The 26,300-nt window shown below is 34.2% G+C and overlaps 1 protein-coding gene across 3 annotated transcripts; it reads left to right on the top strand.

Annotated features, from left to right (window-relative positions):
- The first annotated feature begins 425 nt into the window (after positions 1 to 425).
- On the top strand, positions 426 to 24,417 carry KLRK1 (killer cell lectin like receptor K1). 3 transcript variants are annotated; one of them, XM_038576779.1, is made up of 9 exons: positions 426 to 583; positions 4,941 to 5,064; positions 6,076 to 6,137; positions 7,403 to 7,510; positions 12,560 to 12,655; positions 13,074 to 13,154; positions 13,551 to 13,702; positions 14,927 to 15,030; positions 24,162 to 24,417. In XM_038576779.1, exons 3-9 carry the CDS (start codon positions 6,098 to 6,100, stop codon positions 24,277 to 24,279), a joined length of 699 nt encoding a protein of 232 aa, XP_038432707.1. In that variant the 5' UTR covers positions 426 to 583; positions 4,941 to 5,064; positions 6,076 to 6,097; the 3' UTR covers positions 24,280 to 24,417. The 3 variants fall into 3 exon arrangements, with proteins under 3 accessions (XP_038432707.1, XP_038432709.1, XP_038432708.1); XM_038576781.1 differs by having other exon boundaries at positions 427 to 583; positions 13,119 to 13,154; XM_038576780.1 differs by lacking the exons at positions 426 to 583; positions 4,941 to 5,064 and adding an exon at positions 4,834 to 4,904.
- Positions 24,418 to 26,300: the final 1,883 nt, after the last annotated feature.

Raw genomic sequence — 26,300 nt, 5'->3', positions numbered from 1 at the left:
AAAGCATCTAGCAAATAGTAGTCACTAAACAAACAAACAAAAAAATGTGTTGAGCAACTTGTTTATTGTCCAACCTTGAAACATATGACCCCTACACAGTTTGATCTCCTTGCTTCCTGACTACAGCTTTAGGAGTTTAAGTTTGGAAACTTTATTTTTCTTTAAATTTTATGTATTTTTTATTAAGTTATCTTTATATTTTTCCTGATATTCTGAATAAATGAATATAAATAAAATGTATTGTGAGCCAATCTTATGAAATGATACCAGTTCTCATATATTTACTTCCCTCTTTCTCTCTCTCTATCTCAAAAAAAGAGAGAGCGCGAGCAGGAGAGAGAGGGGCAGAAACAGAAGGAGAAAGACAGAGAGAATCTTAAGGAGATTCCATGCCAGCTTAGAGCCCAATGCAGGGCTTGATCTTACCACTCTGAGATCATGACCTATGAAGAAATCATGAGTCAACCAGTCAACTCAACCTACTGAGCCACCCAGACACCTCTCATATATTTACTTCTTATACACACACCAGGGATGTGTGTTTAAGTTCGTAATTCTTCTGCATGTGATATACACATATATGGTAAATATCAAATTTCATATTTTTATATTGTTATAAACAATTTTTCAGCACTAATTATTTAATGGTATCTCATTTCCTACTTTATCTCCAATGCTACCTCATGTACTTTTTTCAACTGTGCACGTAACTTTTCCTTGTCTGTATCTTTTTCTTTTTCAGTTTGCTTTGTCCATGTTCATCTATCATTTTGTTTTAATTAACATAGCATTAAATAAGGTCTTAATAATCTCCCACGTTTTCTTCTGCAATAGCAATAAGACTATTGGCTTTTGCAATTTAGGATCCTATTTTGTAGGTTATACAATAAAACCTGGGATATGAATTGGAATTAAATTGGCTCACTGAAACATTTCAGGATTAACTGACATCTTTATAAGAACCAATAGTTCCAACAAAATTTGGAGTTTTCAAAAAATACTGAATAAGTTATGTAAGTTCCAGGTAGATCTTGTCTATTTCTGTTGGTTTTACTCACAAGTGCCTTATTGAGTTTCTATTGTCATTGTTAATGATATATTTTTAAAGATTTTTTTTCCATTTATTAATGATGTTTAATGTAAGTGTTTTTGCAAATTAATGCTACATCAGTTATACTAATACTATTTCTACTAACTGGTTATTAAGTTATTTTTTAAAACATTTTATTTATTTATTCATGAGAGTCACAGAGGCAGAGACATAGGCAGAGGGAGAAGCAGGCTCCCTGAGGAGACCCTGATGTGGAATTGGATCTCAGGACCCCAGGATCACAATCTGAGCCAAAGGCAGACTCTCAACCCCTGAGCCACCTAAATGTCCCTTAATTATTTTTTATTTTCTATGTTGTAGGGGCAGGTAAGGCTGCCCTACAATGGACCACATTGGCATAAAGATTTATTTTGAGCTAAAGTGATCAAAACCCCTGCAACTCTTGATCTCAGGGTAACGAGTTTAAACCTCATATGGGGCTTAGGGCTTACTTAAATTAAAAATATATTTATAAAAGGAGGGCAATTGGCTGGCTCAGTGGGTGGAGCATATGAATCTTGATCTCAGGGTCCTAAGTTCAAGACCCACATTGGGCGTAGAGCTTACTTTAAAACTAATTGAAAATAATTTTTAAGACAGTAATGGAAACCCAGCAGATGCAGGAAATCTCTATGTCTCCCCCTCAACTGCATAAATTTATAATGGAAAAGAATAGAGCTATTAACAGAGGCTCCTCTTTCCCTAAGGAACTTAGCTGCATAACAAATATCTTTCACTTTCTTGCTGATGAGCTTTCTCCCTTTTGTATCACAGGCCCTCCTCCTCTCCTTACCTCATGTAAGTTTCATGCTGCCTCATAGTCTTTGGGATTTCCCATCTGTGGATTCCCCACTCATATGCCTGTTAAATTTGATTTCCTCCTGTTAGTCTGTTTCGTGTCAATTTGATTCTAAGTTCAACTAAAAAGACCCTAAGGCAGAGAAATGTCTTCCTTTCCAATAATATAGTTGAACATAGAATCAGAAAAAAAAACTTTTTTCAGTCTCTATCTCTTCCCTGTGGTCATCTTTAATGTGCTGAAATATCTCCACAATGACACTTAAAAGAAGTGATGAGTAACTGCTTTGCTTTTGTGGTTTTCTAAAAGACTATTAATATCTCCAAGTTAAGAATGATGTTTATGTAAGTCCTCTCATATATATGCCAAAGATTGTTTTTATCATGAAAAAGTATTGAATTATAGCAAATGTGCTTTCCACTTTGGTTGTAATTATGTTCTATTTCTTTAATCTATTGTTTATAGCAAATTACATTTAATTATTTTTCTTTCAAAGGAAAACTACTATTTTATTGTGAAACAAACTCAATTTGATTATCTCTATGAGTTTTATACACTGATTTGGTTTAGTGCTGTTTTAGGATTTTGCAACAATTTTCATAAATGAGATTGACTTTTTCCTTTCTTAACATATTCTCATCTAATTTAGGTCAAGGTAATTAATTCTACTTTTACTGAAAGAAATAACAGTTCCTTTTTTCTATACCATTTAGCAGAGTTTGCATAAAGTATAATGATCTCTCTCTCAAAAGCTTATTATTTCTCTCCTGTAAAACTATCTGCCTTTTGTGTTACCCACATGGGAAGATTTTAAATAGCCAACTGATTTCATTAAAAACTTTTATAGCTTTATCAAACTGCAGAATCAATTTTGCCAATGTTAATTTTATCTCATACATATTATATATAAAGTGTTTAATTGTTCTATTAGCTAAAGATTATCACCTAATCATTATCTCTTACTGATTGAATAGACTGATTGTAGATTCACTGATTAAAGTTGTTTTTCACAAGCTCAGGTTCAGTGAATTAATATGAGTGACTGATTTTTTAGATGTTTCCCTCCAGAGTGTTTTTTGTTTTCTTTAAAGTCTCACATGTGTATTACACTAATAAAATTATTATTTATTATTATTACATTCTAAAGAAGCCCCAATACTTATTTTTAAATATTTTTTTACTTTTATAATAGCATTAAACTTTCAGAAAAATTGCAAAGATAGTACAGAGAATTCCCATATACCCCATCTCGTTTCCTGTATTAACTACTTGTATTAGTATGACACATTTGTCACAATGAATGAACTGATACTGATTTTTGTTAAATGAAGAACATACTGTATTCAGATTTCCTTAGTTTTTACCTAATATATTTTTTTCTGTTTCATTATCCCAACCAGGATACCATATTACATTTAGTCATTATGTCCTTTTTTGAAATTCTATTTAAAATCAATTAATTAATATATAGTGTATTATTAGTTTCAGAGGCAGAGTTTAGTGATTCATCAGTTACATATAACACCCAGTGCTCATTGCATCATATGCCCTCCTTCATGCCCATCACCCAATTGCCCCATCCTCCCACCCAGTTCCCCTCCAGAAATGCTTAGTTTGTTTACTAGAGTTAAGAGTCTATTATGGTTTGTCTCCCTCTCTGATTTCATCTTATTTTATTTTTCCTCCCTTCCCCTATGATACTCTGCTTTGTTTCTTAAATTACACATATGAGTGAAATCATATGAAAATTGTCTTTCTCTGACTTATTTTGCTTAGCATAATACTCTCTAGATCTAGCCACATTGTTGCAAATGATAAGATTTCATTTTTGATGGCTGAGTAATATTCCATGGTGTATGTATATATGTGTGTATATATACATATACATATATGTATATATACACACATACATATGTATACATATGTGTGTGTATATATACACAACACACACACACATATATATACACATCTTTATTCATCTGTTGATGGGCATCACAGCTCTTTCCTTATTTTGGCTATTGTGGATGTTACTACTATAAACATTGGGGTTTAGGTGCCCCTTTGGAATCACTATGTTTGTATCTTTTGGATAAAAAAAAAAAACCAGAACATTAAGACATTTGTTGATTATATTGCTATTCTACCATAAGATTTGATGCTTTTGTTCTGAGAACTAGAAAGAAATATAATGAGTGATATTCACAAGGAAAGTAGAGAAAAGGGCCTATTTAATAGGAGCAAGATGGGTATTAGACAGACATATATCATAAATGAAGTATTTTGACCACAAATGGATAATTGTTTAAGATAGGCATATGATGATTCATCATAGAACTTTTATTTTGTATACAGCTTATAATTTATTTAATTATAATTAAAAGGTCATCTGTATACACATATGTTGAATTACTTGTATGCATTTATATGTATACATATGCTTACATGTATGTGTATATATTTGAAAGATATCTTTGTATAGCTCTAACTTATATGATACAGCGTAATTGATTCTATTCAAATTTATAGTAGCACATGCACAAAATGATTAAGAAGTTAACATTTTTTTCTTTTTTTTTTTCCCCACACAGTACTTACAACCATATTTTAGGACAATTTTTCATTTTTTTTTTTTTTTATTTATTTATGATAGTCACAGAGAGAGAGAGAGAGAGAGAGAGAGAGGCAGAGACACAGGCCGAGGGAGAAGCAGGCTCCATGCACCGGGAGCCTGATGTGGGATTCGATCCCGGGTCTCCAGGATCGCGCCCTGGGCCAAAGGCAGGCGCCAAACCTCTGCGCCACCCAGGGATCCCCAATTTTTCATTTTTAATTCAGAAAGAGATGATCTAATCTTACCATTCATTTCTCAAAACTCTGGGAAAATTCTTATGACTGAATTGATCATTTAAGTCATAAAATCACATTAATACCTTGCAGTTTTTTCACCACTCTGTGGAATTTTCTGTGCTGTGATAAGGTGGAAGTACTGTGGTTTGTGTTATGCTTCTTCATAAGGTGAGATTACAATAACATTTGTCATATCTTTCTCAGGAATCAGAATTGACTGTACATCTCTAATTTTGGTTCTAAAGTGATAACTTAGGACATGTCTAAATTTTTCAGTTGTATAGGAGAATTTTATCCACAGGAATCAAGACCTTCCTTCTTTGATCAGGTGTGTTTTTGTGTGTGTTTGTGTTTCTAACAACTGTTATTCAAAAAAATGAGAAATTTTTGAGGTTTCAAACTCAAGAAAGTTTCCAAAAATATTTACACCATAAGATAATTTTAATTGCTTCTTAAGTGTTTGAATTGCTTCTTACTTCTGAGATATACACTGTTGTTCACTGTATTCAATAATGAGTAGGCAGGATATACTTACTGAAGAATAAGAAGTTATGATGCTGCTGTAAGATGGAGTCTTGTCATTAAACAAAACTAGAAGAAAGAATCTTCATTTGAGATTAGAGGATTGAATTTCCATTTGAATTCTCACAAATGAGTTTTCTGCTCCTGTACAGGGCACTTACCTTCTGTGATACAGAACTTTATTTGCAAAATGAAAAACATGTTGTTGCTTCCTACTACCACGATCAAATATGAAACAGCTTTTTTTTTTATCTATGCACTATGTATACTTACTAGCCATTTTTTTTTTCTGATAGCTCTTCTGGACATTATAAGATGTTACTATATAAATAAATATGAGATTATTTTTGCTAATAATGATGGTGATGATAACTTATAAATGATGATAATGTTGACAGTATAGACAGAAGTTGAATTAATATGTACTGTAAAATGTACTGTAAAATGAAAAAAACATTTTAAAAAATCCATATATCTTACTCAAATTTGCCTTGCAAAAAAAATTGTCACCAAATAAAATAAAATAACTATAAATGGAGAACTATGTGTGTGTCATTCAAGGTCAGTGATGGAAAATATTTTTGATTAAGTAATTTAATATGGGTGAATTAAAAATACCCAGTGTATTTTTGAAATAATTATTTATTATTTTGTAACCAAGAGAAATGTAAAAAAATAATTTTCCTGGCTTTATATGAACTCTTATTTTCATTTTTTCCCCTTTGTATATATGAATGGGAGAAATATTTTTGTATTGTCAATTTTCTAAGGAAGATATAGATCATGTTCAAAATGAAGATTTTGGATTAATCTTTAGGGTAAACAATCATAACTAAACAATGAAGTTGGTCCGAGATCGGTGGGCTCATCACAGCATGGGTAAGTACTTTCTATATATATATTTTTTAATATTTTATTTATTTTTTCATGAGACACACAGAGAGAGAGAGGCAGAAACACAGGCAGAGGGAAAAGAGGCAGGCTCCATGCAAGGAGCCTGATGCGACATTTGATGCTGGGAACCTGGTTTCACTCTGAGCCAAAGGCAGATGCTCAACTATTGAGCCACCCAGGTGTCCCAGTACTTTCTATATAAATGTGCAATTTGGTCTGTGCATAATTTTAAGATACTAAGAATTTGATACAAGCATACAAGCCATAAGAAAGCAAATTATTCTGATTCTTATGTTCATTTCATGTTATATTTTTAAATGGATTTTTCAAAACTTGAAAGCTTTTTCCCTCCTTTGTTTCATTAAACACCTAAAGTAAAATCTTTCACAATTTAAGATAGCCTGAAACAGTGACAGTATAAGGATTTGCAGTTAGAAGAATTTTAATCAAATATCATAATTTTACCAGTCTTTAGCTTTGAGATCTGGGATGATCCACAGCTTCTACGTGCTTAAGTTTCCCTTTTCTACCAAATGGAGATATGAAACATGCTATATTTACATGAGTAGATTTCTATCTCTGGCATTATATTAAATACACAATATGATTTTGGCCACCTATAATATTCCATTTCTTCATCCATAAAGCAATACCTACCCTCTTCACATGTTTGATAATTAAATTACATATGGTGTGTATAAACAATATTTTAGTTTAATTTTAGGTATAAAAGATAATTAGTACTAACATTTTATTATAAAAAGTTTTTACATATTTAGTAATGATTGTTATTTCAGGAAGAGAGCATATTATTTACTTCACTTTTAAAAAAAATACTTATAATAAGCTGTGTTGATATCCTTTGTTCTTTTCTTTTCTCTTCCTTCCTTTTTTTTATAATTTGTAAAGTTATTAATTTAGCAAGTGTCGCTCTATGAATTAAACACATGTCTAACTCCCTAAGCCCCTGTCCTTGTTACTATACACTGTCTCCATATTAATGATAGATTTCATTATACATTAAGAATTAACTTACTTTATAAGATCTTACTAAAGATATTTCAAGAGAATAGATATAATTTTATTCATATTACAAAGTGCAAAAATCATAACGAAGTAATATAAAACAAAGTTACTTGATGTTATACTTTTAAAAGATATGAATAGTATGACAAGTTAAATTGTAAAAACTTATGACCCAAAAGACTGAAAGGCTCTGATTCTTATTGGCCTGAATTGTTTTTCACCAGAGATGAATGAAATCCTTAATTATAACTCTGAACCTGTAACACATGGTACTTCTCCACGAAGGCAAAAGAGAAAGCCTACATTAATCACCAGCAAATGTGGAGAAAACTGTAAGTTCAATATTTCATTTGTCTTCTCTCAATATACTGAAATGAATCTTGGAATATATGATTAGATAAGTGATAAGCATTCAATTTTATCCTGATGAAGAAAGCAGAAATGAAATTAATTCTAATATAATAATGGAATATATAATAAAATTAGCAGAAACTGTTCAGTTTAGGGTTTTTTCGTGTCATACAAATGAGATTATCACTAACATAGTAATGACAATTGAGACAGCAGTTTCTTGATTTGTTTTCACGTTTTTATTTAAATTCCAATTAGTTAACATACAGTGTAATATTAGTTTCAGTTTAGAATTTAGTGATTCAATACTTACATACAACACCCAGTGCTCATCACAAGGGCCCTCAGTCTTGATCACCCATTTAACCCATCTCCCCAACTACCTCCCCTCTGGTAACCATCAGTTTGTTCTCTATAGATAAGAGTCTGTTTCTTGGTTTGCCTCTTTTTGTCCCCAATAGTCATTTGTTTAGTTTCTTAAATTCCACATATGAGTGAAATAGGATATTTGTCTTCCTCTGATTGATTGATTTCATTTGGCATAATACTCTTTCATAATGTATATGTATATATTATTCCACTATATATTGTATACAATATATATAAAATGAAAAGATAAATGTCCATTGACTGATGAATGGACATTCGGGTTCTTTTCATAATTTGGCTATTGTTGATAATGCTGCTATAAACATCAGTGGTCACATCCCTTCAAATTAGTATGTTTTTAGCCTTTGGGTAAATACCTAGTAGTGTAATTGCTGCATGATAGGATAGTTCTATTTTTAACTTTTTGAGGAACCTCCACACTGTTTTCCATAGTGGCTGCACCAGTTTGCATTCCTACAACAATGCATGAGGGTTCCCCTTTTTCCAATTCCTCGCCAACATCTGTTGTTTCCTCTATTGTTCATTTTAGCCATTCTGACTGGTGTCGGGTGATATCTCATTGTAGTTTCAATTTGTATTTCCCCAATGATGAGTGATGTTGGGCATTTTTCATGTATCTATTTACACATGTCAACAGATGTCTCTTTGGAAAAGTGGATATCTCTTTGGAAAAATGTCTATTAATGTTTTCTGCCCATTTTTAAAGTGGATTATTTGGGTGTGGAGTTTTCTAAGTTCTTCATAGGCTATGAATACTAATCCCTTATCAGACATGTCATTTGCAAATATCTTCTCTTATTCCATAGGTTGCCTTTCAGTTTTTGTTGATTGTTTCCTTCACGATGCAGAAGCTTTTTATTTTGATAAGTTCCAGTAGTTTGTTTATGCTTTTGTTTCCCTTGCCTCAGGAGATGTACTAGTAAGAAGTGGCTATGGCCAATGTCAAAGAGGTTATTGACTCTGTTCTCCTCTAGGATTTTCATGGTTTCCTGTCTCACATTTAGGTCTTTCATTCATTTTGAATTTATTTTTGTGTATGGAGTAAGAAAGTGGTCCAGTTTCATTCTTCTGCATGTTGCTGTCCAGTTTTCCCAACACCATTTGTTGAAGAAACTGTCCGTTTTCCATTGGATACCCTTTTTCTGCTTTGTCAAAGATTAGTTGACCATAGAGTTCTGGGTTCATTTCTGGGTTTTCTGTTATACTGTATTGATCTATGTGTCTGTTTTTGTGCCAGGACCATACTGTCTTGATCACTACAGCTTTGTAATATAATTGGAAGTCTGGAATTGTGATGCCTCCAGCTTTGCTTTTCTTTCCCAAGATTACTTTGGATATTCGGATCTTTAATGGTCATATACAAAATTTAGAATTGTTTGTTCTAGCTCTGTGAAAAATACTGTTAATGTCTTGCTAGAGATTGCATTGAATGTGATACAGTAGCTTCAAAGGGAGCACTGAACAACTAACTGTAAGGAGGAATAAATAGAAATGGAAACAAAAAGTAAGTGGGAAATATCAGAAAGGGAGACAGAACATGGAAGACTCCTAACTCTGGGAAACGAACTAGGGGTGGTAGAAGGGGAGGAGGGTGGAGGGTGGGGGTGACTGGGTGGCGGGCACTGAGGTGGGCACTTGACGGGATGAGCACTGGGTGTTATTCTGTATGTTGGCAAATTGAACACCAATTAAAAATAAATTTATTATTAAAAAAAGAAATGGAAACAAAAGAGAAAGGAAATATAAAATATCTTTCAGAATTTTGTTCTTAAACAGTGTGAAAGCAACAACTTGATTGCCATTCACAGAAATGTTTCAGAATGCACTGATGAAGATAAGCATTCTGTCTTTTATAAAGCCAGAATATCATTGAAAATAGTGCCTGAAATAGCTCACACAGAAAGGAAAACAACAGATTCTTCCCACCTATGAATTTTTATTAAATGTTAAAAAATAAATGATTATTAAATAATATCACTTTATAAGAGTTGATTATAGGAATGGAAATGTACTGTATGCAGTAATCAAAGGGGAAAGATTGTATTATCATATACATAATGTTGAAAAAGTTTTGGATAAAAAGTCATTGAGTTCTTAATTAAAAAGAACTTAATATTTAAGACCTCTAAAATATAAATACTGTTTTTCAAATGTATATTTATTCAGAAACTATCATTATACTTACTGACAAATGATAGCAGCATTTTCATTAGAGTTAGAAAAGGCAAGAATTTTTACTATCATTGCTGTTGTGTAATATTTATTGTTCTGCTGGTGTTACCAACATGAATAATCAAGAAAAGGAAAAAAAGCAAGTAATATGAAATTAGAATAAACAGGCAAAATGAACATTATTTGAAAAAAATTGTGATTTAAGATATTTTTTAAAGCCCTCAAAAGCTTCATTCAAAAATATGACAAATAATAAGGAAATCTGATATGAGGACTTGATTGCAAATAAAATATAAAAATCAATTGCTTAGGGTGCCTGCGTGGCTCAGTGAATTAAACATCTGCTTTTGGCTCAATTCATGATCCTGGGGTCCTGGGATCCATCCCTGCACAGGGCTCCCTGCTAATCGGGGAGCCTGCTTCTCCCTCTGCCTGCCACTCCCCCTGCTTTGTGCTGTCTCTCTCTCTCTGTCAAATGAATAAATAAAATCCTTTTAAAAATCAATTACAAACTACAAAAACTAAACTTACTAACTACAAAAACAAGAAAAATGTGATGAAATAAAAATGCCATATACATAAGACCGAAAATTTTTTTAAAAGACAGAAGTAAACTTTTTGATTAAAAACTCAAGAAGTAAACCTATTGAAGTTCTATTGATGAACATAAAATAAGATGTATAATGGGAAAAGACATTTTAAAGATGTAAATTATCTCCCGATATTTATGCATTTAATGTGACTCTATTGAAAGATTAATTACCATATTTTAAAAGTAGCAATTTCTTGAAAAGCATATTTAAAGTTCTTTTTTTAAAGTTCTTAGGGTACATAAGGAATATAGGAATAAGTGAAAATACATATAGGAATGTATTACATGCTAAAAATGTTATTTCATATCAATGAGAACACGTTGATTTATTTAGTAAATAATATTAGAAAAATTTAGTGCCAATTTGGGGATAAATTATAACTTTGAATTTCTGCCTCATTTATTACACACACACACACACACACACACACACACACACAAATACCAAATAGGCCAAGTAAAAAAGGAATCCATATAACATGATGACACATGAGCATAATTTACTTTATAAACTTAGAATAAAGAAGACAATTTATTCATACTCAAAAAGAAAATCAGCCATAATAGAAAGTTTGATCAAGTTAACCAATACTCATTTCAGCACCTCTAAGGTTTCATAATGTTAAAGCAGAAATATCTGAAATGTGTATTTGCAAAATATATAGTAAGGAATGAACTAACATTCTTACCCCAGAATGTAAGAAAGAAACCAGCTACTCAATACAAACTCAAGACAAGAGAAGTCTCCAGAGAAATAAAATAAATACATTATTTCACCATAGTAAAGGATCTCAATCTTATTCACAAAAGGAAAAATAAAATAAAAAATATTGCTTAGAAGATTGATACATTTAAAAATGTGAATAATACTTAGAACAGATGTGAGCAAACAGGCTTTTAAATTTATTTTTGATACTACATAAATTGGTATTTCTTCTTTAACTTAATCATTACAAAAAAAATTTTTTTTCATTAATTTTTTTTATTTATTTATTTTTATTGGTGTTCAATTTACTAACATACAGAATAACACCCAGTGCCCGTCACCCATTCACTCCCACCCCCCGCCCTCCTCCCCTTCTACCACCCCTAGTTCTTTTCCCAGAGTTAGCAGTCTTTACGTTCTGTCTCCCTTTCTGATAATACCCACCATTTGCTTCAACGTGGATGGAACTGGAGGGTATTATGCTGAGTGAAGTAAGTCAGTCGGAGAAGGACAATCATTACAAAAATTTTAAATGCAAATACCCTTGACTCAGCAGTTGCTCTGTCAGGGATCTTTCCTAGAGAGGTGCTCAAAAATATGCACAGGTATATATAAAGTGTTATTCATATTGTTATATCTTAATAGCAAAACTAAAAAATGGTTTAAATACACATTGGAAAAAATTAAACGTCTCTCAATAGATTTTGTCCATCTACCAATGAAATACAATGTAAACAACTATTTATAAAATTTTGACTTTATAAGACATGATATTGAATAATCACAAAAGATATTTTCTTAAGTGAAAAAAATCACAGAATATTTTGCACAGGTTCTTAAATGTGTTTTAATAAAGGGATCTAGGGGAGCTGTCTGTATTTGTTGTATCTACATGAAAAAAATTCAAAATTATAACTATGAATTATTCTAAGGAGGGAACTGGAGAACTTTAAGAGAGAATATGCATTTCTATATAGACTTTCTTTTTTAAAGATCATTTACAAGTACCTATATTACTTGTTTTGAGAAAAATAATTAAGGTAAAAGTATTGATTATCACTCATCCCATTAAAAAACATTCATAATGTCTATATCAAGCATGAACATATCAGAACTTATTAATCCTTATTTTCTATTATTTCTCACTCTTTTTTTTTTCCCTTGGGACAGCATCTCCACTTTTCGTAACCTGTTCCATTGCTATAGCTATGGGGATCCATTTCATCATAATGGTAATGATATGCGGTGCCATAATCATCAGATATTGTAAGTGATAGTAGAGGAGTGGATAGAGAATTCTCCATTTAACAATTTTAATGCATTACTTTGATCAGTATTCAGAAGCACAGAAACATAAACTAGCAATATTATACACATTCTCAAGTTTCTGCCATTCTTGTAAAAATGTGTTAACTACTTTGGTTAGGATTATGTTACTAACCACATAAGCCCTTTTATTTTATTTTATTTTATTTTTATAAGCCCTTTTAATAATTTTATTTTTTTATTATTGAAATGCCCTTTACATACAATGTTATATTAGTTTTAGGTGTGCAATGTAGTGATTCATAATTCTATACATTACTCAATGCTCACCATCTGTCACTATACAATGTTATTATAACATTATTGACTATATTCTCTATGCTGTACTTTCTATTTTCATGATTTATTTGTTTTATAGCTGGAAGTTTGTACCTCTCAATCCTCTTAATTATTATTTTATTAGCATTATTCAACCAGGAAGCTCCAATTTCTTTGCAAGGTATGTGAAAATTTTCTAATATTTTTTTTTAATTTTCTAATATTTTTAAGTAAAAATTATATGTATCTCTATATGATTGGGTATTAGCATGTATCCAATAGTGTAAACAAGAGAATGTATGACAAAATGATTACTTCTTGTCCATAATCCATATATTCCAATTTTTTTTTACTTTTTTATTTTTTAACAACAAGAATGCTTCCAAAGAGCAAAAGATATCTATTTTTGGCATCTCTCTCTGTATACATAAATGTGTAAAGATATGTTATTGGAGATGATCAAATTGATTTATCTGGAATGTTAGAGTTGGAATAAAAAAGTATTTAACCTATCTAGACAAAATCTGCTATAATGTTCAGATTTATACAGAATTAATAATATATTCTTTCTTTCTAGAAAGTTATTGTGGTCCGTGTCCTAAAAACTGGATATGTTATAGAAACAGCTGTTACCAATTTTTTAATGAGAGTAAAAGCTGGTATCAGAGCCAAGCTTCTTGTAGGTCTCAAAATTCCAGTCTTCTGAAGATATACAGCAGAGAGGACCAGGTTGAGTATATGTTTTAATTTCCATTCCTATATTTAGTCCTAACATATGAGACAACTCACTGCAATATAAGTCTGAAACATAAGAGAGGCACTAAGACTCAGATATATCCACCCTAAAACTTTCTGCATCAAAAATAAGAAAGCACAAGGGCACCTGGATGGCTCGGTTAAGTGTCTGCCTTCAGCTTAGGTCATGATCTCAGGGTCCTGGGATTGAGTCCGCATCAGGCTTCCTGCTCAGGGGGAGTATGCTTCTCCCTCTGTCTCTGCCCTTCTCCCTCCCCTCATTTGTGTGCTCATTCACTCTTTCTCTTTTTCTCTTGCTTGCTCTCTTTCTCTTTCAAATAGGGTAAAATCTGTTTTAAAAATTAAAATTAAAAAATAAAAGAGAAAGGAGAAAAAATGAGTGGGAAATATCAGAAAGGGAGACAGAACATGAGAGACTCCTAACTCTGGGAAATGAACTAGGGGTGGTGGAAGGGGAGGTGGGCAAGGGGTGGGGGTGACTGGGTGACGGGTACTGAGGGGAGCACTTGATGGGATGAGCACTGGGTGTTATTCTATATGTTGGCAAATTGAACACCAATAAAAAATAAATTTATAAAAAAAAAGAAGAAGCTGTGGTATATGTACACAATGGAATATTCCTCAGCCATTAGAAATGACAAATACCCACCATTTGCTTCGACGTGGATGGAACTGGAGGGTATTATGCTGAGTGAAGTAAGTCAGTCGGAGAAGGACAAACATTATATGGTCTCATTCATTTGGGGAATATAAAAAATAGTGAAAGGGAATAAAGAAGAAAGGAGAGAAAATGAGTGAAGATATCAGTGAGGATGACAGAACATGAGAGACTCCTAACTCTGGGAAACGAACAAGGGGTAGTGGAAGGGGAGGTGGGTGGGGGGTTGGGGTGACTGGGTGATGGGCACTGAGGAGGGCACTTGATGGGATGAGCACTGAGTGATATGATATATGTTGGCAAACTGAACTCCAATTAAAAAATAAAAATTTAAAAATTTAAAAAAAATAAAAAATAAGTAAAAAATAAATAAAAATAAGAAAGCACAGAAATTATAGGTATTATGTACAGTGTTTAAGTGAGAAATAGGCTAGAGGACAGAATGCATTTCCCCAAATGTGGGGGGAAAATGATTAAATGATTATGGCTTTGTATTTATTAAAATTCTGATTACTGATTTTATTTATGGTCTCCAACAGGATTTCTTTAAATTGGTAAAATCATATCATTGGATGGGACTAATACAAATTCCAACAAATGGATCCTGGCAGTGGGAAGATGGCACCATTCTCTTGCCCAATCAGTAAGTCTGTAATAATAGGTATCTATTTGTGAATTTGTCCCTAAGCTATCCCTATGGTCATTCAATTATCATATGTTACTTCATGCAATGCCAGGATGTTCCCATATTCTAATAGATTCAGCAAAATACTCTAAAGACCTAAGTTTAGGAGATTGTGAAGCAGAGCAGCCAATACCAATAATAATGACTGATATTAATTGTTTACTATGTGCCAAGTACTGTGCAAAGTACGTCTAATCCTATGACTATGCCCATTTTACAGATAAGGAGACTAAGCAGAGAGGCTAGGTATCATATTCTTTCTTGAAGTTATCATCTGAATTGTTGAGGTATAATTACATTCAATAAACTGTACATATTTAAAGTGTACAATTTGAAAATTTTTGAGAAATGTATACATCCACAAAACCATTAATAACATCAAAATAATTAACATATTTATCACTTGCAAAACTTTCTCCTTGCACCCTTGCAATAATTTCTCCTCCCTACCCCTTTATACCTACCTCTTCCTGTCCCCGGGCAACTAACCACTTTCTCCCACTGTAGATTAATTTGCATTTTATGGAATTTAAAATAAATGAAGTTCTGTTGTATGTTCTGTTCTTATGTCTGGTTTTTTCACTCAGTATAATCATTCTGAGATTCAGTCACCTCATAGCATGTATAAAAAATAATTTATTTTATTCCTAAGAAATATTCCATTTATAAGTGTAGCTCAACTTGTTTATCCTTTCATCTGTTGATGAATATGTGAGTACTTTCCAGTTGTTGACTATTAACAATAAAGCTACTTGCTATGGATATTCGTATACAACTCTTTACATAAACATATGCTTTCTTTTCTCTTATATAAACACCTAGGAGTGGGATGGTTGGGTAATATAATAGGTATGTTTGACTTTCTAAGAACTGCCAAACTATTATCCAAAGTGACTATGCCATTTTACACACTCTCTGGCAGTGTGTGAAAGTTCTAGTTGCTCTACATCCTGGTCTACACTTGCTACAATCAATCCCTTACAGTTTAGCCATTCTAATGGGTGTGTAGTATCTCATCGTGAATGTAACTTGCACTTCCCTAATGAAAAACAATGATGAACATCCTTTTTGTGCTTATTTACCATTTATTTTTCAATCTTTTATTTCATTAGTTTCTGCTCCCCACTTCCACTGTATTTCTTTCAGCATTCACTCACATAGGCTCCTCATTCGACCTTCAGCTGTATTAAAGGACTCCCATTTGCCTCACCCCTAAAAAAGAAACCATAGTTTCTTCAGTGAAAACTGATCTTTTGATTTTATTTTTTTCTAATAGAAGCAGTCTGGCTACTAATATGTGAAATAATTTAGCAATAGCCTCACATGGTTTGAGATATTGTGTTTTCATTTTCACTCAGTTCAAAATAGCTTCTAAATTCCCCCTTTGCATTCTTCTTTGATTCATGGATTATTCAGAAGTGTGTTAGTTTCCAACATTTGGGAATTTTCCAGAGATTTTTCTTTTACTGAGTTCTAATTTAGTCCCATTTTATCAAAGAACATTCTTTGTATGACTTGAATCTACTTAAACTTATTGAGATTGGTTTTAAAGACAAAACTATGGCCTATCTTTAGAAATGTTCTATCTGCACTTGAACAGAAGATATATTACTCCCTTCTTGTGTAGAGTGGCCTATAATTTCAGTTAAGTCAAATTGGTTGAGAGTGTTGCTCAAGCCCTCTATAACCTTTCTAATTTTCTACTTTTTCTATCAATTACTGAGACAGGTATTGAAATTTTGGACTATAATTATAGATTTATGCATTCTACTTGCATTTCAAACAATCTTTTCCTAATATATTCTGAATTTCTATTGATAAGTTACTGGATTGTTACATACTCTTAATGAGTTATGACTCTTATCATTATGTAATGAGCTCTTTTTCCATAATGACATTTTGTGCTATGAAATTCTATTTTATCAATTATAAATATAGCCATTCCAGGTTCTCTTTGATTAGTGTTAATGTGGTCTTTATTTTCCATTCCTTTATTTTTAACCTGTGTGTGCATTTATATTAAAAGTAAACCTCTTGGGGTGCCTGGGTGGCTCAGTCTGTTAAGTGTCTCACTTCAGTTTAAGTCATCTCAGACTCCTGGGATCAAGCCCCATTTGGGCCCCTGCTCATCGGGGAGCCTGCTTCACTCTCTGCCCCTCCCCGCACCTGTGCGTGCATTCTCTCTCGCGCGCGCTCTGTCTCTCAAACAAATAAAAATCTTTAAAATAAAAAGTAAACCTCTTATAGACAGAATACAATTGGAGTCATTTTTTTCATCCAATCTGCCCTTTTATTGGGAAGCTTAAGACATTTACTTTCTGTAATTATTTACATGATTAATATGCCTTCATCTTGCTATTTGTTTTTAGTCATACAGTTTGCTGTATATTCCTGCTTTCTTTCTCAATCTTTTAAAAACATTTTAGGGATCCCTGGGTGGCACAGCGGTTTAGCGCCTGCCTTTGGCCCAGGGCGCGATCCTGGAGACCCGGGATTGAATCCCACGTCGGGATCTCGGTGCATGGAGCCTGCTTCTCCCTCTGCCTGTGTCTCTGCCTCTCTCTCTCTCTGTGTGACTATCATAAATAAATAAATAAATAAATAAATAAATAAATAAATAAATAAATAAAAACATTTTAAGTTATACTAACATGTTATCTCTTTTCTTAGCTTTTAGCTAGTGCTATTTGTTTTTGTTTCAGCTTGCTCTGTAGCTTATTGAATATATCTTTAAAAAAAAATTTAAATTCAACTTAGTTGGGATCCCTGGGTGGCTCAGCGTTTTAGCACCTGCCTTCCGCTGGGGGCGTGATCCTGGAGTTTAAGGATCGAGTCCCATGTCCGGCTCCTTGCATGAGGCCTGCTTCTCCCTCTGCCTATGTCTCTGCCTCTCTCGCTCTTTCTCTGTGTCTCTCATGAATAAATAAATATATAAATAAAATATAAATAAATAAATAAATAAATTCAACTTAGTTGACTTATAGTGTATTGTTAACTTCAGGGGTTGTTCAGTTGCATATAATACCCAGTGCTCACTACATCACATACCCTCCTTAATGCCCATCCCCAGTTATCCCATCTCCCCATCCTCTAGCCACCCCATTTGTTCCCTAGAATTAAGAGTCTCTTATGGTTTATCTCCCTCTTTGTTTTTATCTTATTTTCCTTCCCTTCCCCTATATTCAACTCTCTTGTTTCTTAAATTCCACATACAAGTGAAATCATATGGTATTTGTCTTTCTCTGACTGACTTATTTACTAACCAGTATTATATCACTTATGTATATGATAGAATTCTTCCAATGGTATAATTCCCTTTCTCCCTTACTAAACTTTGTGCTATTTTTTCTAACTCTCTTGATATATAATTAACATATAACATTATGTAAGTTTAAGATGTACAATTTGATGATTTGATACACATATGTATTGTGCAATGATTATCACATAAAGGTTAGTTAATATATTTATCACCTTCAGGTGACCACAATTTGTGTGTGTGTGTGTGTGTGTGTGTGTGTGAAAACATCTAAGATTTACTCTCTTAGCAACTTTCAAGTATATAATATAGTATTGCTAACTATGGTCAAGATAGTATACTAGATATATTACTAGATAATATATTATTAGATATATATTATTAGATAATATATATTACATACATCAGGTTGCTCATTTAAGATCTTTTCTCTCCATGTAGGCATTTATACCTATAAAATTTGCTCTTAGAACTGATTTCCTGTATCCCATAGGTTTTGGCATGTTCTGTTTTCATTTTTTCATCTCAAGACACTTTTTGATGCCCTTTTTGATTTTTTATTTATCCTTGAATCATTGGTTGTTCAGGAGCATGTTGCTTAATTGCCATGTATTTGTGAAATTTTCTGTTTCTCTCTCTTTTTTTAAAATTTTATTTATTTATTCATGAGAGACACAAAGAGAGAGAGAGAGAGGCAGAGGCACAGGCAGAGGAAGAAGCAGGCTCCATGCAAGGAGCCCAATGTGGGACTCGATCCTGAGTCTCCAGGATCGCACTCTGGGCTGAAGGCAGCTCTAAACCACTGAGCCACCTGGGCTGCCCCTCTGTTTTTCTCTTGTTACTGATTTCTAGTTTCTTACTATTGTGGTCAGAAAAGATTCTAGATATGATTTTTAAACTTAAATTTGTTAAGGCTTGTTTGGGGTCAACATATAATCTATCCTGGAATGGGTAATCTGCTTCTGTTGGACTGAATGTTCTGAATATGTCTGTTAGGTTCATTTGGTCTATTGTATTATTCAGATTTACTGTTTCCTTATTAGTTTTCCCATGATCTCTTCAATGTTGAAAGTATGATATTGAAATCTCCTATGTTATTATATTGCTATCTATTTCTCCTTTCAATTCTGTTAATATGTGCTTTATATATTTATGTGCTCCAACATTGGGTGAATATATACTTAAAATTGTTTTATCCTCTTGATTTAACTGACCCCTTTACTACAATATAGTGATCTTCTTATCTTATATAAATGATTTTGACATAAAGTTTATTTGGTCTGATGTATCTGTAGTCACCCCTGTTATCTTTTGGTTATCATTTGCATGGAATATCACTCTCCAATCATTCACTTTTGGCTTATATGTGTCCTTAGAGTAAAGTAAGTCTCTTGCTTGCAGCATATTGATGTATCTCATTTTTAATCCATTTAGCTACTCTGTAATACATATTTTTCTCTACTTCTGGCTACTGTAATAACTTTTCTTTATAACTGGATTTGATTTGTTTATAAAATGCCTTGGATTAGTATTTTTTTAAGGATTTATTTATTTATTCATGAGAGACACAGAGAGAGAAAGAGGCAGAGACACAGGCAGAGGGAGAAGCAGGCTCCATGCAAGGAGCCCAACGTGGGACTAAATCCTGGGACTCCAGGATCATGCCCTGGGCGGAAGGCACTCAACCACTGAGCCACCCAGGTGTCCCAGTTTTTGTTTGTTTGTTTGTTTGTTTGTTTGTTTTTCGTATTTCTTATGCTTGCATTTTGTTGAGACTCCTGGATCTATGAGTTTGTAATTTTCAAGAAAAATTAGAAAATTTACTACCATTATTTCTTCAAATATCTCTCCTCCTTCATTTCTCTTTCCTCCCCCTCAGAAACACTACAATTACAGGTACACTAAGCAAACTGAAATCGGGATGAAGTTAACTCTATGTTTTTCTTTGTGTTTCATTTTGGATATACTCTGTCATCCTGAATTCAAATTTGTTTATCTTTTCTCCTACAATGTCTAATGTCCACTACCCTCTCAAGTTATAGTTTATCTCAGACATTGACCTTTTCATTTTGGAAGTTTGATTTGGCTGATTTTTTAATCTTCTATGTATTTCTTTCACTTTTTTGAATATCCAGAATTCAGCCATGATAGCTGACATAATGTCCTTGTCTGTTCATTCTAACATCTGTGTTAGTTCTGGGTCAGTTTTGATGAATTTTTTTCTTATTATGGTCATACTATTTTGTTTTTTTGCTTAACATGTATTTTCCTATTAAGTTTCATAGACTGTGAATTTCATCTTTTTGTTGCTATGTATTTTTTATTTTTAAAACATGAGTTTGTTTGTTTTTTCTGAGACACAAATAAGTTACTTAGAAACAACTTGATCTGTTTTGGCCTTGCTTTTAAGCATTATTAGGATGTTCAGTCTAGAGGCATCTGAGTGGCTCAGTCAGTTAAGTGTCTGCCTTCAGCTCAGGTCATGATCCCAGGGTCCTGGGATTGAGCCCTGCTTCAGGCTCCCTGCTCAACAGAGAGTCTGCTTCTCCCTCTCCCTCTACCCCTCTCTGCCACTCATATTTTCTCTCTCTCAAATAAATAAAATCTTTTTAAAAAAAAAAGGATGCTCAGTCGACAATTAATTATCCTCTATTACTGAAGCAAGACACTTCTAAGTAATCTACCCAAAGTCTTTTGAAATATGAATTTTTACCATATGGCTAGTGAAATGGGCATGATTCTAGACTATGTGCAAGCACTAGGTAATTTCTTCTTTGTTCTTGGGTACTTTTCTTATGTACATTAATCAATACTCTGCTGAATACTCAAGTGAGATGTTCTGCATATCCTCAGTTTTCTTTATTTGTTCAACTCTCTCATATCAAGTACTGTGGCCTGTGAACTTCAACTGTCTTGGTTTTTCTGGACTCCCAGATATACTATGTATTCTGTTTCTATAGCCTGCTCTTTTAACCACTTGATTATACAGCTCAACTATGTACAGCAGAACCAAGTGACAATATCCTAATGCTCATAAAGCTTATGAATATAGCCTTACTCCTTTGGAGTAGGATATCTAATAGCTAAGGAAGCTCTCTTAAAAGGTTGTTTATAACACTTAGAACACCTTACTTTTCACTACATCACTTAATAATTTCAACATTTTAGCACAAAGTTCAGGAATAAAACCCAAGTGGCTTGTCACCTTTGCTGCCCTTCGTCTCATAATAGCAAAGAGGAAACAGAAATTGTCTAGACTATAAAAGTTTGTAATTCCTTATTTCAAGTATATTTTACTTATTTGAACCTTTAATTCTGTGCTACGTAATAAAAACATCACAACATATTAGTGCTAATGTTGGGTTAATTAGGTGCTTTCTTTCTGTCAGACACAGTTTTAAGTACTCTATGTATATCTTCTCATTGAGCACTCTTAAAAACCATGTAATAGGGGTCATTTTTAACCTAATTTTGCTGGTAAGAAACAGAGTCTTAAAGTGTATAATAATTCACCTAAGTTATAAAATGAGTAATAGTTGTGTTAGGAATTCAAATAAATGTCTTTCTTACTCTATAGCCAGAATTATCATTAAATGACTAATAAAAAATCTCTTCTCAAAGGACCGAGTGACTCAGTCAGTTGGGCAGAGACTCTTGGTTTCAACTTAGGTCATGATCTCATGGGTCCTGAGATTAGGCCCCACATTGTGCTCTGCACTTAGAAAAGAGTCTGCTTGAAGATTTTCTCCCTTCCCCTCCACCACTTTCTCTCTCTCTTTAAAATAAATAATCTTAAAAAAATCTCTCCTCACTAATTCTGAAGTTTACTTTGCTTCTCTAATGATTAATTGGCAGGGATCGATGCATAACCCTTTACCATCATCTGTTTCTTTCAAACCTCCCCTTATGTTTATTGTCACAGGGACTACCTACCCTACCTCATTATATATTTGGAATCTGGAGGCCCCAGTATACCTTAGAATTGACCTGGGATAACTTTATTTCTGTATGGCTTAAAATTTTATTTTTAATAAAAACCAGTTTATTCTGTAGAAACACTAATAAAATTTGTATCACCTTATCTTAATATTTTCCACGCTGCAAGTATAAATTTTTGTTTTAGAAGCAAAAGCAAAACAGCTAGCAAAATAAGTTTCAGTTTATGCATGTGATAAATGTTTGTAAAAGTGTTACTCAATTTCCAGGAACTATGCAGAGATAATGATAGAGATTAATAGGATACAGATCCTTCAAGGACTTCACGCTTCGGTCAAATATATGATTATAAGCAAATAAGTACAATCCAGGGTAATTAGCGCTCTAGCAGACGTGATACAAATGGCATGGGAAAACACGCAGAAACTGAAAGATACAAAAACAAAGTGAGATTTAAAAATAAGGCTCTATAAACATTGGGGTGCAGGTGTTCCAGCACTTCACTGCATCTGTATCTTTGGGGTAAAACCAAGCAGTCCATCAAAAGAAGAATGCATAAAGAAGATGTGGTTTATGTATACAATGGAATATTACTCAGCCATTAGAAATGACAAATACCCACCATTTACTTCGTCATGGATGGAACTGGAGGGTATTATGCAGAGTGAAATAAGTCAATCAGAGAAGGACAAACATTATATGGTCTCATTCATTTGGGGAATATAAAAAATAGTGAAAGGGAATAAAGGGGAAAAGAGAGAAAATGAGTGGGAAATATCAGAAAAGGAGACAGAACATGAGAGAGGGTGACAAAACATGAGAGACACCTAACTCTGGGAAATGAACAAGGGGTAGTAGAAAGGGAGGTGGGCGAGGGGTTGGGGTGACTGGGTGATGGGCACTGAGGGGGGCACTTGGGATGAGCACTGGGTGTTATGCTATATGTTGGCAAATTGAAATCCAATAAAAAATTAAAATAAATAAATATAAAAATAAGGCTCTAGTGTGCATAGTCTGAAAGCAACCAAGAGCAGTTAATAAAAATTTCTTAATTTTTCCCTATATTAGCTAGTGTTTTCTATATGGACTGAGTTTCTTCTCTTGCCCTCCTGAATACATACTATCTGACAATGATCTTTCTTTATGTTATTGTTTAAATTCACATTGATGCATCCTCACTGTTTCCTTGACCTTCATTTTCACACCTGTTCCTGGCAGAAGACAAATCACCAGCTTCCAAGGCAAAATATATATACATATATAACTATTTCTACATGGAATGCCTACACACACACACACACACACATTATGTATGTGTGTGTGTATACACACACACACGTAATTTATAAGAGAATTTTACAATTTTTATTTGCTTACAAAGTAAAGTTGCATATATCAAAGGAGATTGTTTATTTTTGCATAAAACATGACATTTTCTGGTTTCTAAATTGAATTTTAAATTCATTTCTAATCTATTCACTTAAAAAAACCATTTTAAAACTTTCTTTTCATCCAGGTACATATATCAAAAGATTCCAGACTTCTGAAACTAATTTACAATGTAGGAAAAAATAGTGACATACAATTTATAATAGAATGAAACTTTTGCACTGAGGGGGGCACTTGATGGGATGAGCCCTAGGTGTTATGCTATATGTTGGGAAATTGAACTCCAATAAAAAAGAAAAAGAAAAATAAAAAGAATGAAACTTTAGCTTTTATAACTGAGTTGGCTATATTTTGCATATCTTTTAACAAAGAAAGACAAGGCATGGTCTTAAGACCTCCTGAGATGATATTATTTCAATACCTATATTTAAATAAATTTTATTGCATTTTTATATTTATATATTAACAAAGTCACAAACATAACATATGTTTCTCTCTAATCTAGACTAACAATGGTTGAAATGCAGAATGGAACCTGTGCAGTTTATGGATCAAGTTTTAAAGGTTACACTGAAAACTGTCTAACTCCAAACACATACATCTGCATGCAGAGGATTGTGTAAAAGCTTATGACTTATAAAATATAAAGGATTCAAAAAACAGAAGCCATTTTTGGGGTGCCTGAGTGGCTCAGTTGGTTAAGCGTCTGCCTTCAGTTCAGGTTGTGATCCCAGGTCTTGGAATCAAGCCGATGGGGCTTCCTGCTCAGCTAGAAGTCTGTTTCTCCCTCTGTCCCACCCCTGCTCATGCTCTCTCCCTCATTCTAATTTCTCTCAAAAAAATACAATAAAATAAAATCTTTAAAAAAAAAAAGTGCCATTCTCTGAACCTCCTCTGTGAAGAAAACTTCCAGAAGAAAAGTCTGCCAATAGTTATTGAATTATTTTTCCATCTATAATGTGACACAAAAATAACCTTGCAGGGAAATAAAGGTCAATAATTAAATAATTCATCTTCTATAAGAATGTTTTGTTTAATTTTTGTAAAATTTCTTGTAATGAACAGATTCATTTTTATATTTAATAAACTGTTGATGAAATCCAGGGATAGGGAGGGGCAAGACGGCGGAAGAGTAGGGTCTCCCAATCACCTGTCTCCACCAAATTACCTAGAAAACCTTCAAATTATCCTGAAAATCTATCAATTCTGCCTGAGAATTAAAGAGAGAACACCTGGAATGCTACAGTGAGAAGAGTTTGCGCTTCTATCAAGGTAGGAAGACGGGGAAAAAGAAATAAAGAAACAAAAGGCCTCCAAGGGGGAGTGGCCCGCGAGGAGCCGGGCTGAGGCCGGGGCGAGTGTCCCCAGGACAGTAGAGCCCCGTCCCGGAGGAGCAGGAGCTGCACCGACCTTCCCCCTTCCCGGGCGGAAAGGGGCTCGTGGGGAGTTGGAGCAGGACCCAGGAGGGCGGGGGTGCCCTCGGGCTCCCCGGGACAGTAACAGAGCAACTGCGAGCCCAGGAGAGTGCGCCGAGCTCCCTAAGGGCTGCAACACGCACGGCGGACCCGGAGCAGCTCGGAGGGGGTCGGGCAGAGGAAGAGGCTCCGTGCGGAGGGGGCTGCGTGGCCCAGGAGCGAATCCAACAGCGCAGGCCCCGGAGCACAGAGCGCGGGGACACAGCCCAGGATCCAGCCTCCCCCCGGGACAGGCAGAGGCCGGGAGGGCCCAGGACAGCAAGGACGCTCCTGCCCCAGCTGAGCAGATCAGCGGCCCCGCCCCAGAGCCTCCAGGCCCTGCAGACGGAGAGCTCCGGAGTTCCTGCGGGGGCTGAATCCAGGTTTCCAGAGCTGGCCCCGCCACTGGGGCTGTTGCTCCTGGGGCCTCACGGGGTAAACAACCCCCACTGAGCCGCACCAGGAAGGGGCACAGCAGGTCCCCCAACTGCTAACACCTGAAAATCAGCACAGCAGGCCCCTCCCCCAGAAGACCAGCTAGACGGACAAGTTCCAGGGGAAGTCAAGGGACTTAAAGTACACAGAATCAGAAGATACTCCCCCGTGGTTCTTTTTTTGTTTTGTTTTGTTTTGCTTTTTGATTTGTTTCCTTCCCCCACCCCCCTTTTTTCTCCCTTCTTTCCTTTTCTTTCTCTTTTTCTTCTTTTTTTTTTTCATTTTTTTTCTTCCTTTTTTTTCTCTTTCTCTTTTCTTTCCTTCTTTCTCTCCTCTCTTTTTCTCCTTTTCCCAATACAACTTGCTTTTGGCCACTCTGCACTGAGCAAAATGACTAGAAGGAAAACCTCACCTCAAAAGAAAGAATCAGAAACAGACCTCTCTCCCACAGAGTTACAAAATCTGGATTACAATTCAATGTCAGAAAGCCAATTCAGAAGCACTATTATACAGCTACTGGTGGCTATAGAAAAAAGCATAAAGGACTCAAGAGACATCATGACGGCAGAATTTAGATCTAATCAGGCAGAAATTAAAAATCAATTGAATGAGATGCAATCCAAACTAGAAGTCCTAACGACGAGGGTTAACGAGGTGGAAGAACGAGTGAGTGACATAGAAGACAAGTTGATAGCAAAGAAGGAAACTGAGGAAAAAAGAGACAAACAATTAAAAGACCATGAAGATAGAATAAG

Source organism: Canis lupus, chromosome 27, assembly GCF_011100685.1.
Source record: "Canis lupus familiaris isolate Mischka breed German Shepherd chromosome 27, alternate assembly UU_Cfam_GSD_1.0, whole genome shotgun sequence".
NCBI lineage: Eukaryota > Metazoa > Chordata > Mammalia > Carnivora > Canidae > Canis > Canis lupus.
Note: the sequence above shows the minus strand (reverse complement) of the source record. Positions and strands in the feature narration are given on the sequence as shown.

Bases quoted from the DNA above. Each gene is read 5' to 3' on its own strand.
- KLRK1 (XM_038576779.1), top strand. From the start codon at position 6,098: ATGAAGTTGGTCCGAGATCGGTGGGCTCATCACAGCATGG. The intron at 12,656-13,073 runs GTAAGTGATAGT...TTTGTTTTATAG, and splicing joins TGCCATAATCATCAGATATT to CTGGAAGTTTGTACCTCTCA. The intron at 13,703-14,926 runs GTTGAGTATATG...GGTCTCCAACAG, and splicing joins TATACAGCAGAGAGGACCAG to GATTTCTTTAAATTGGTAAA.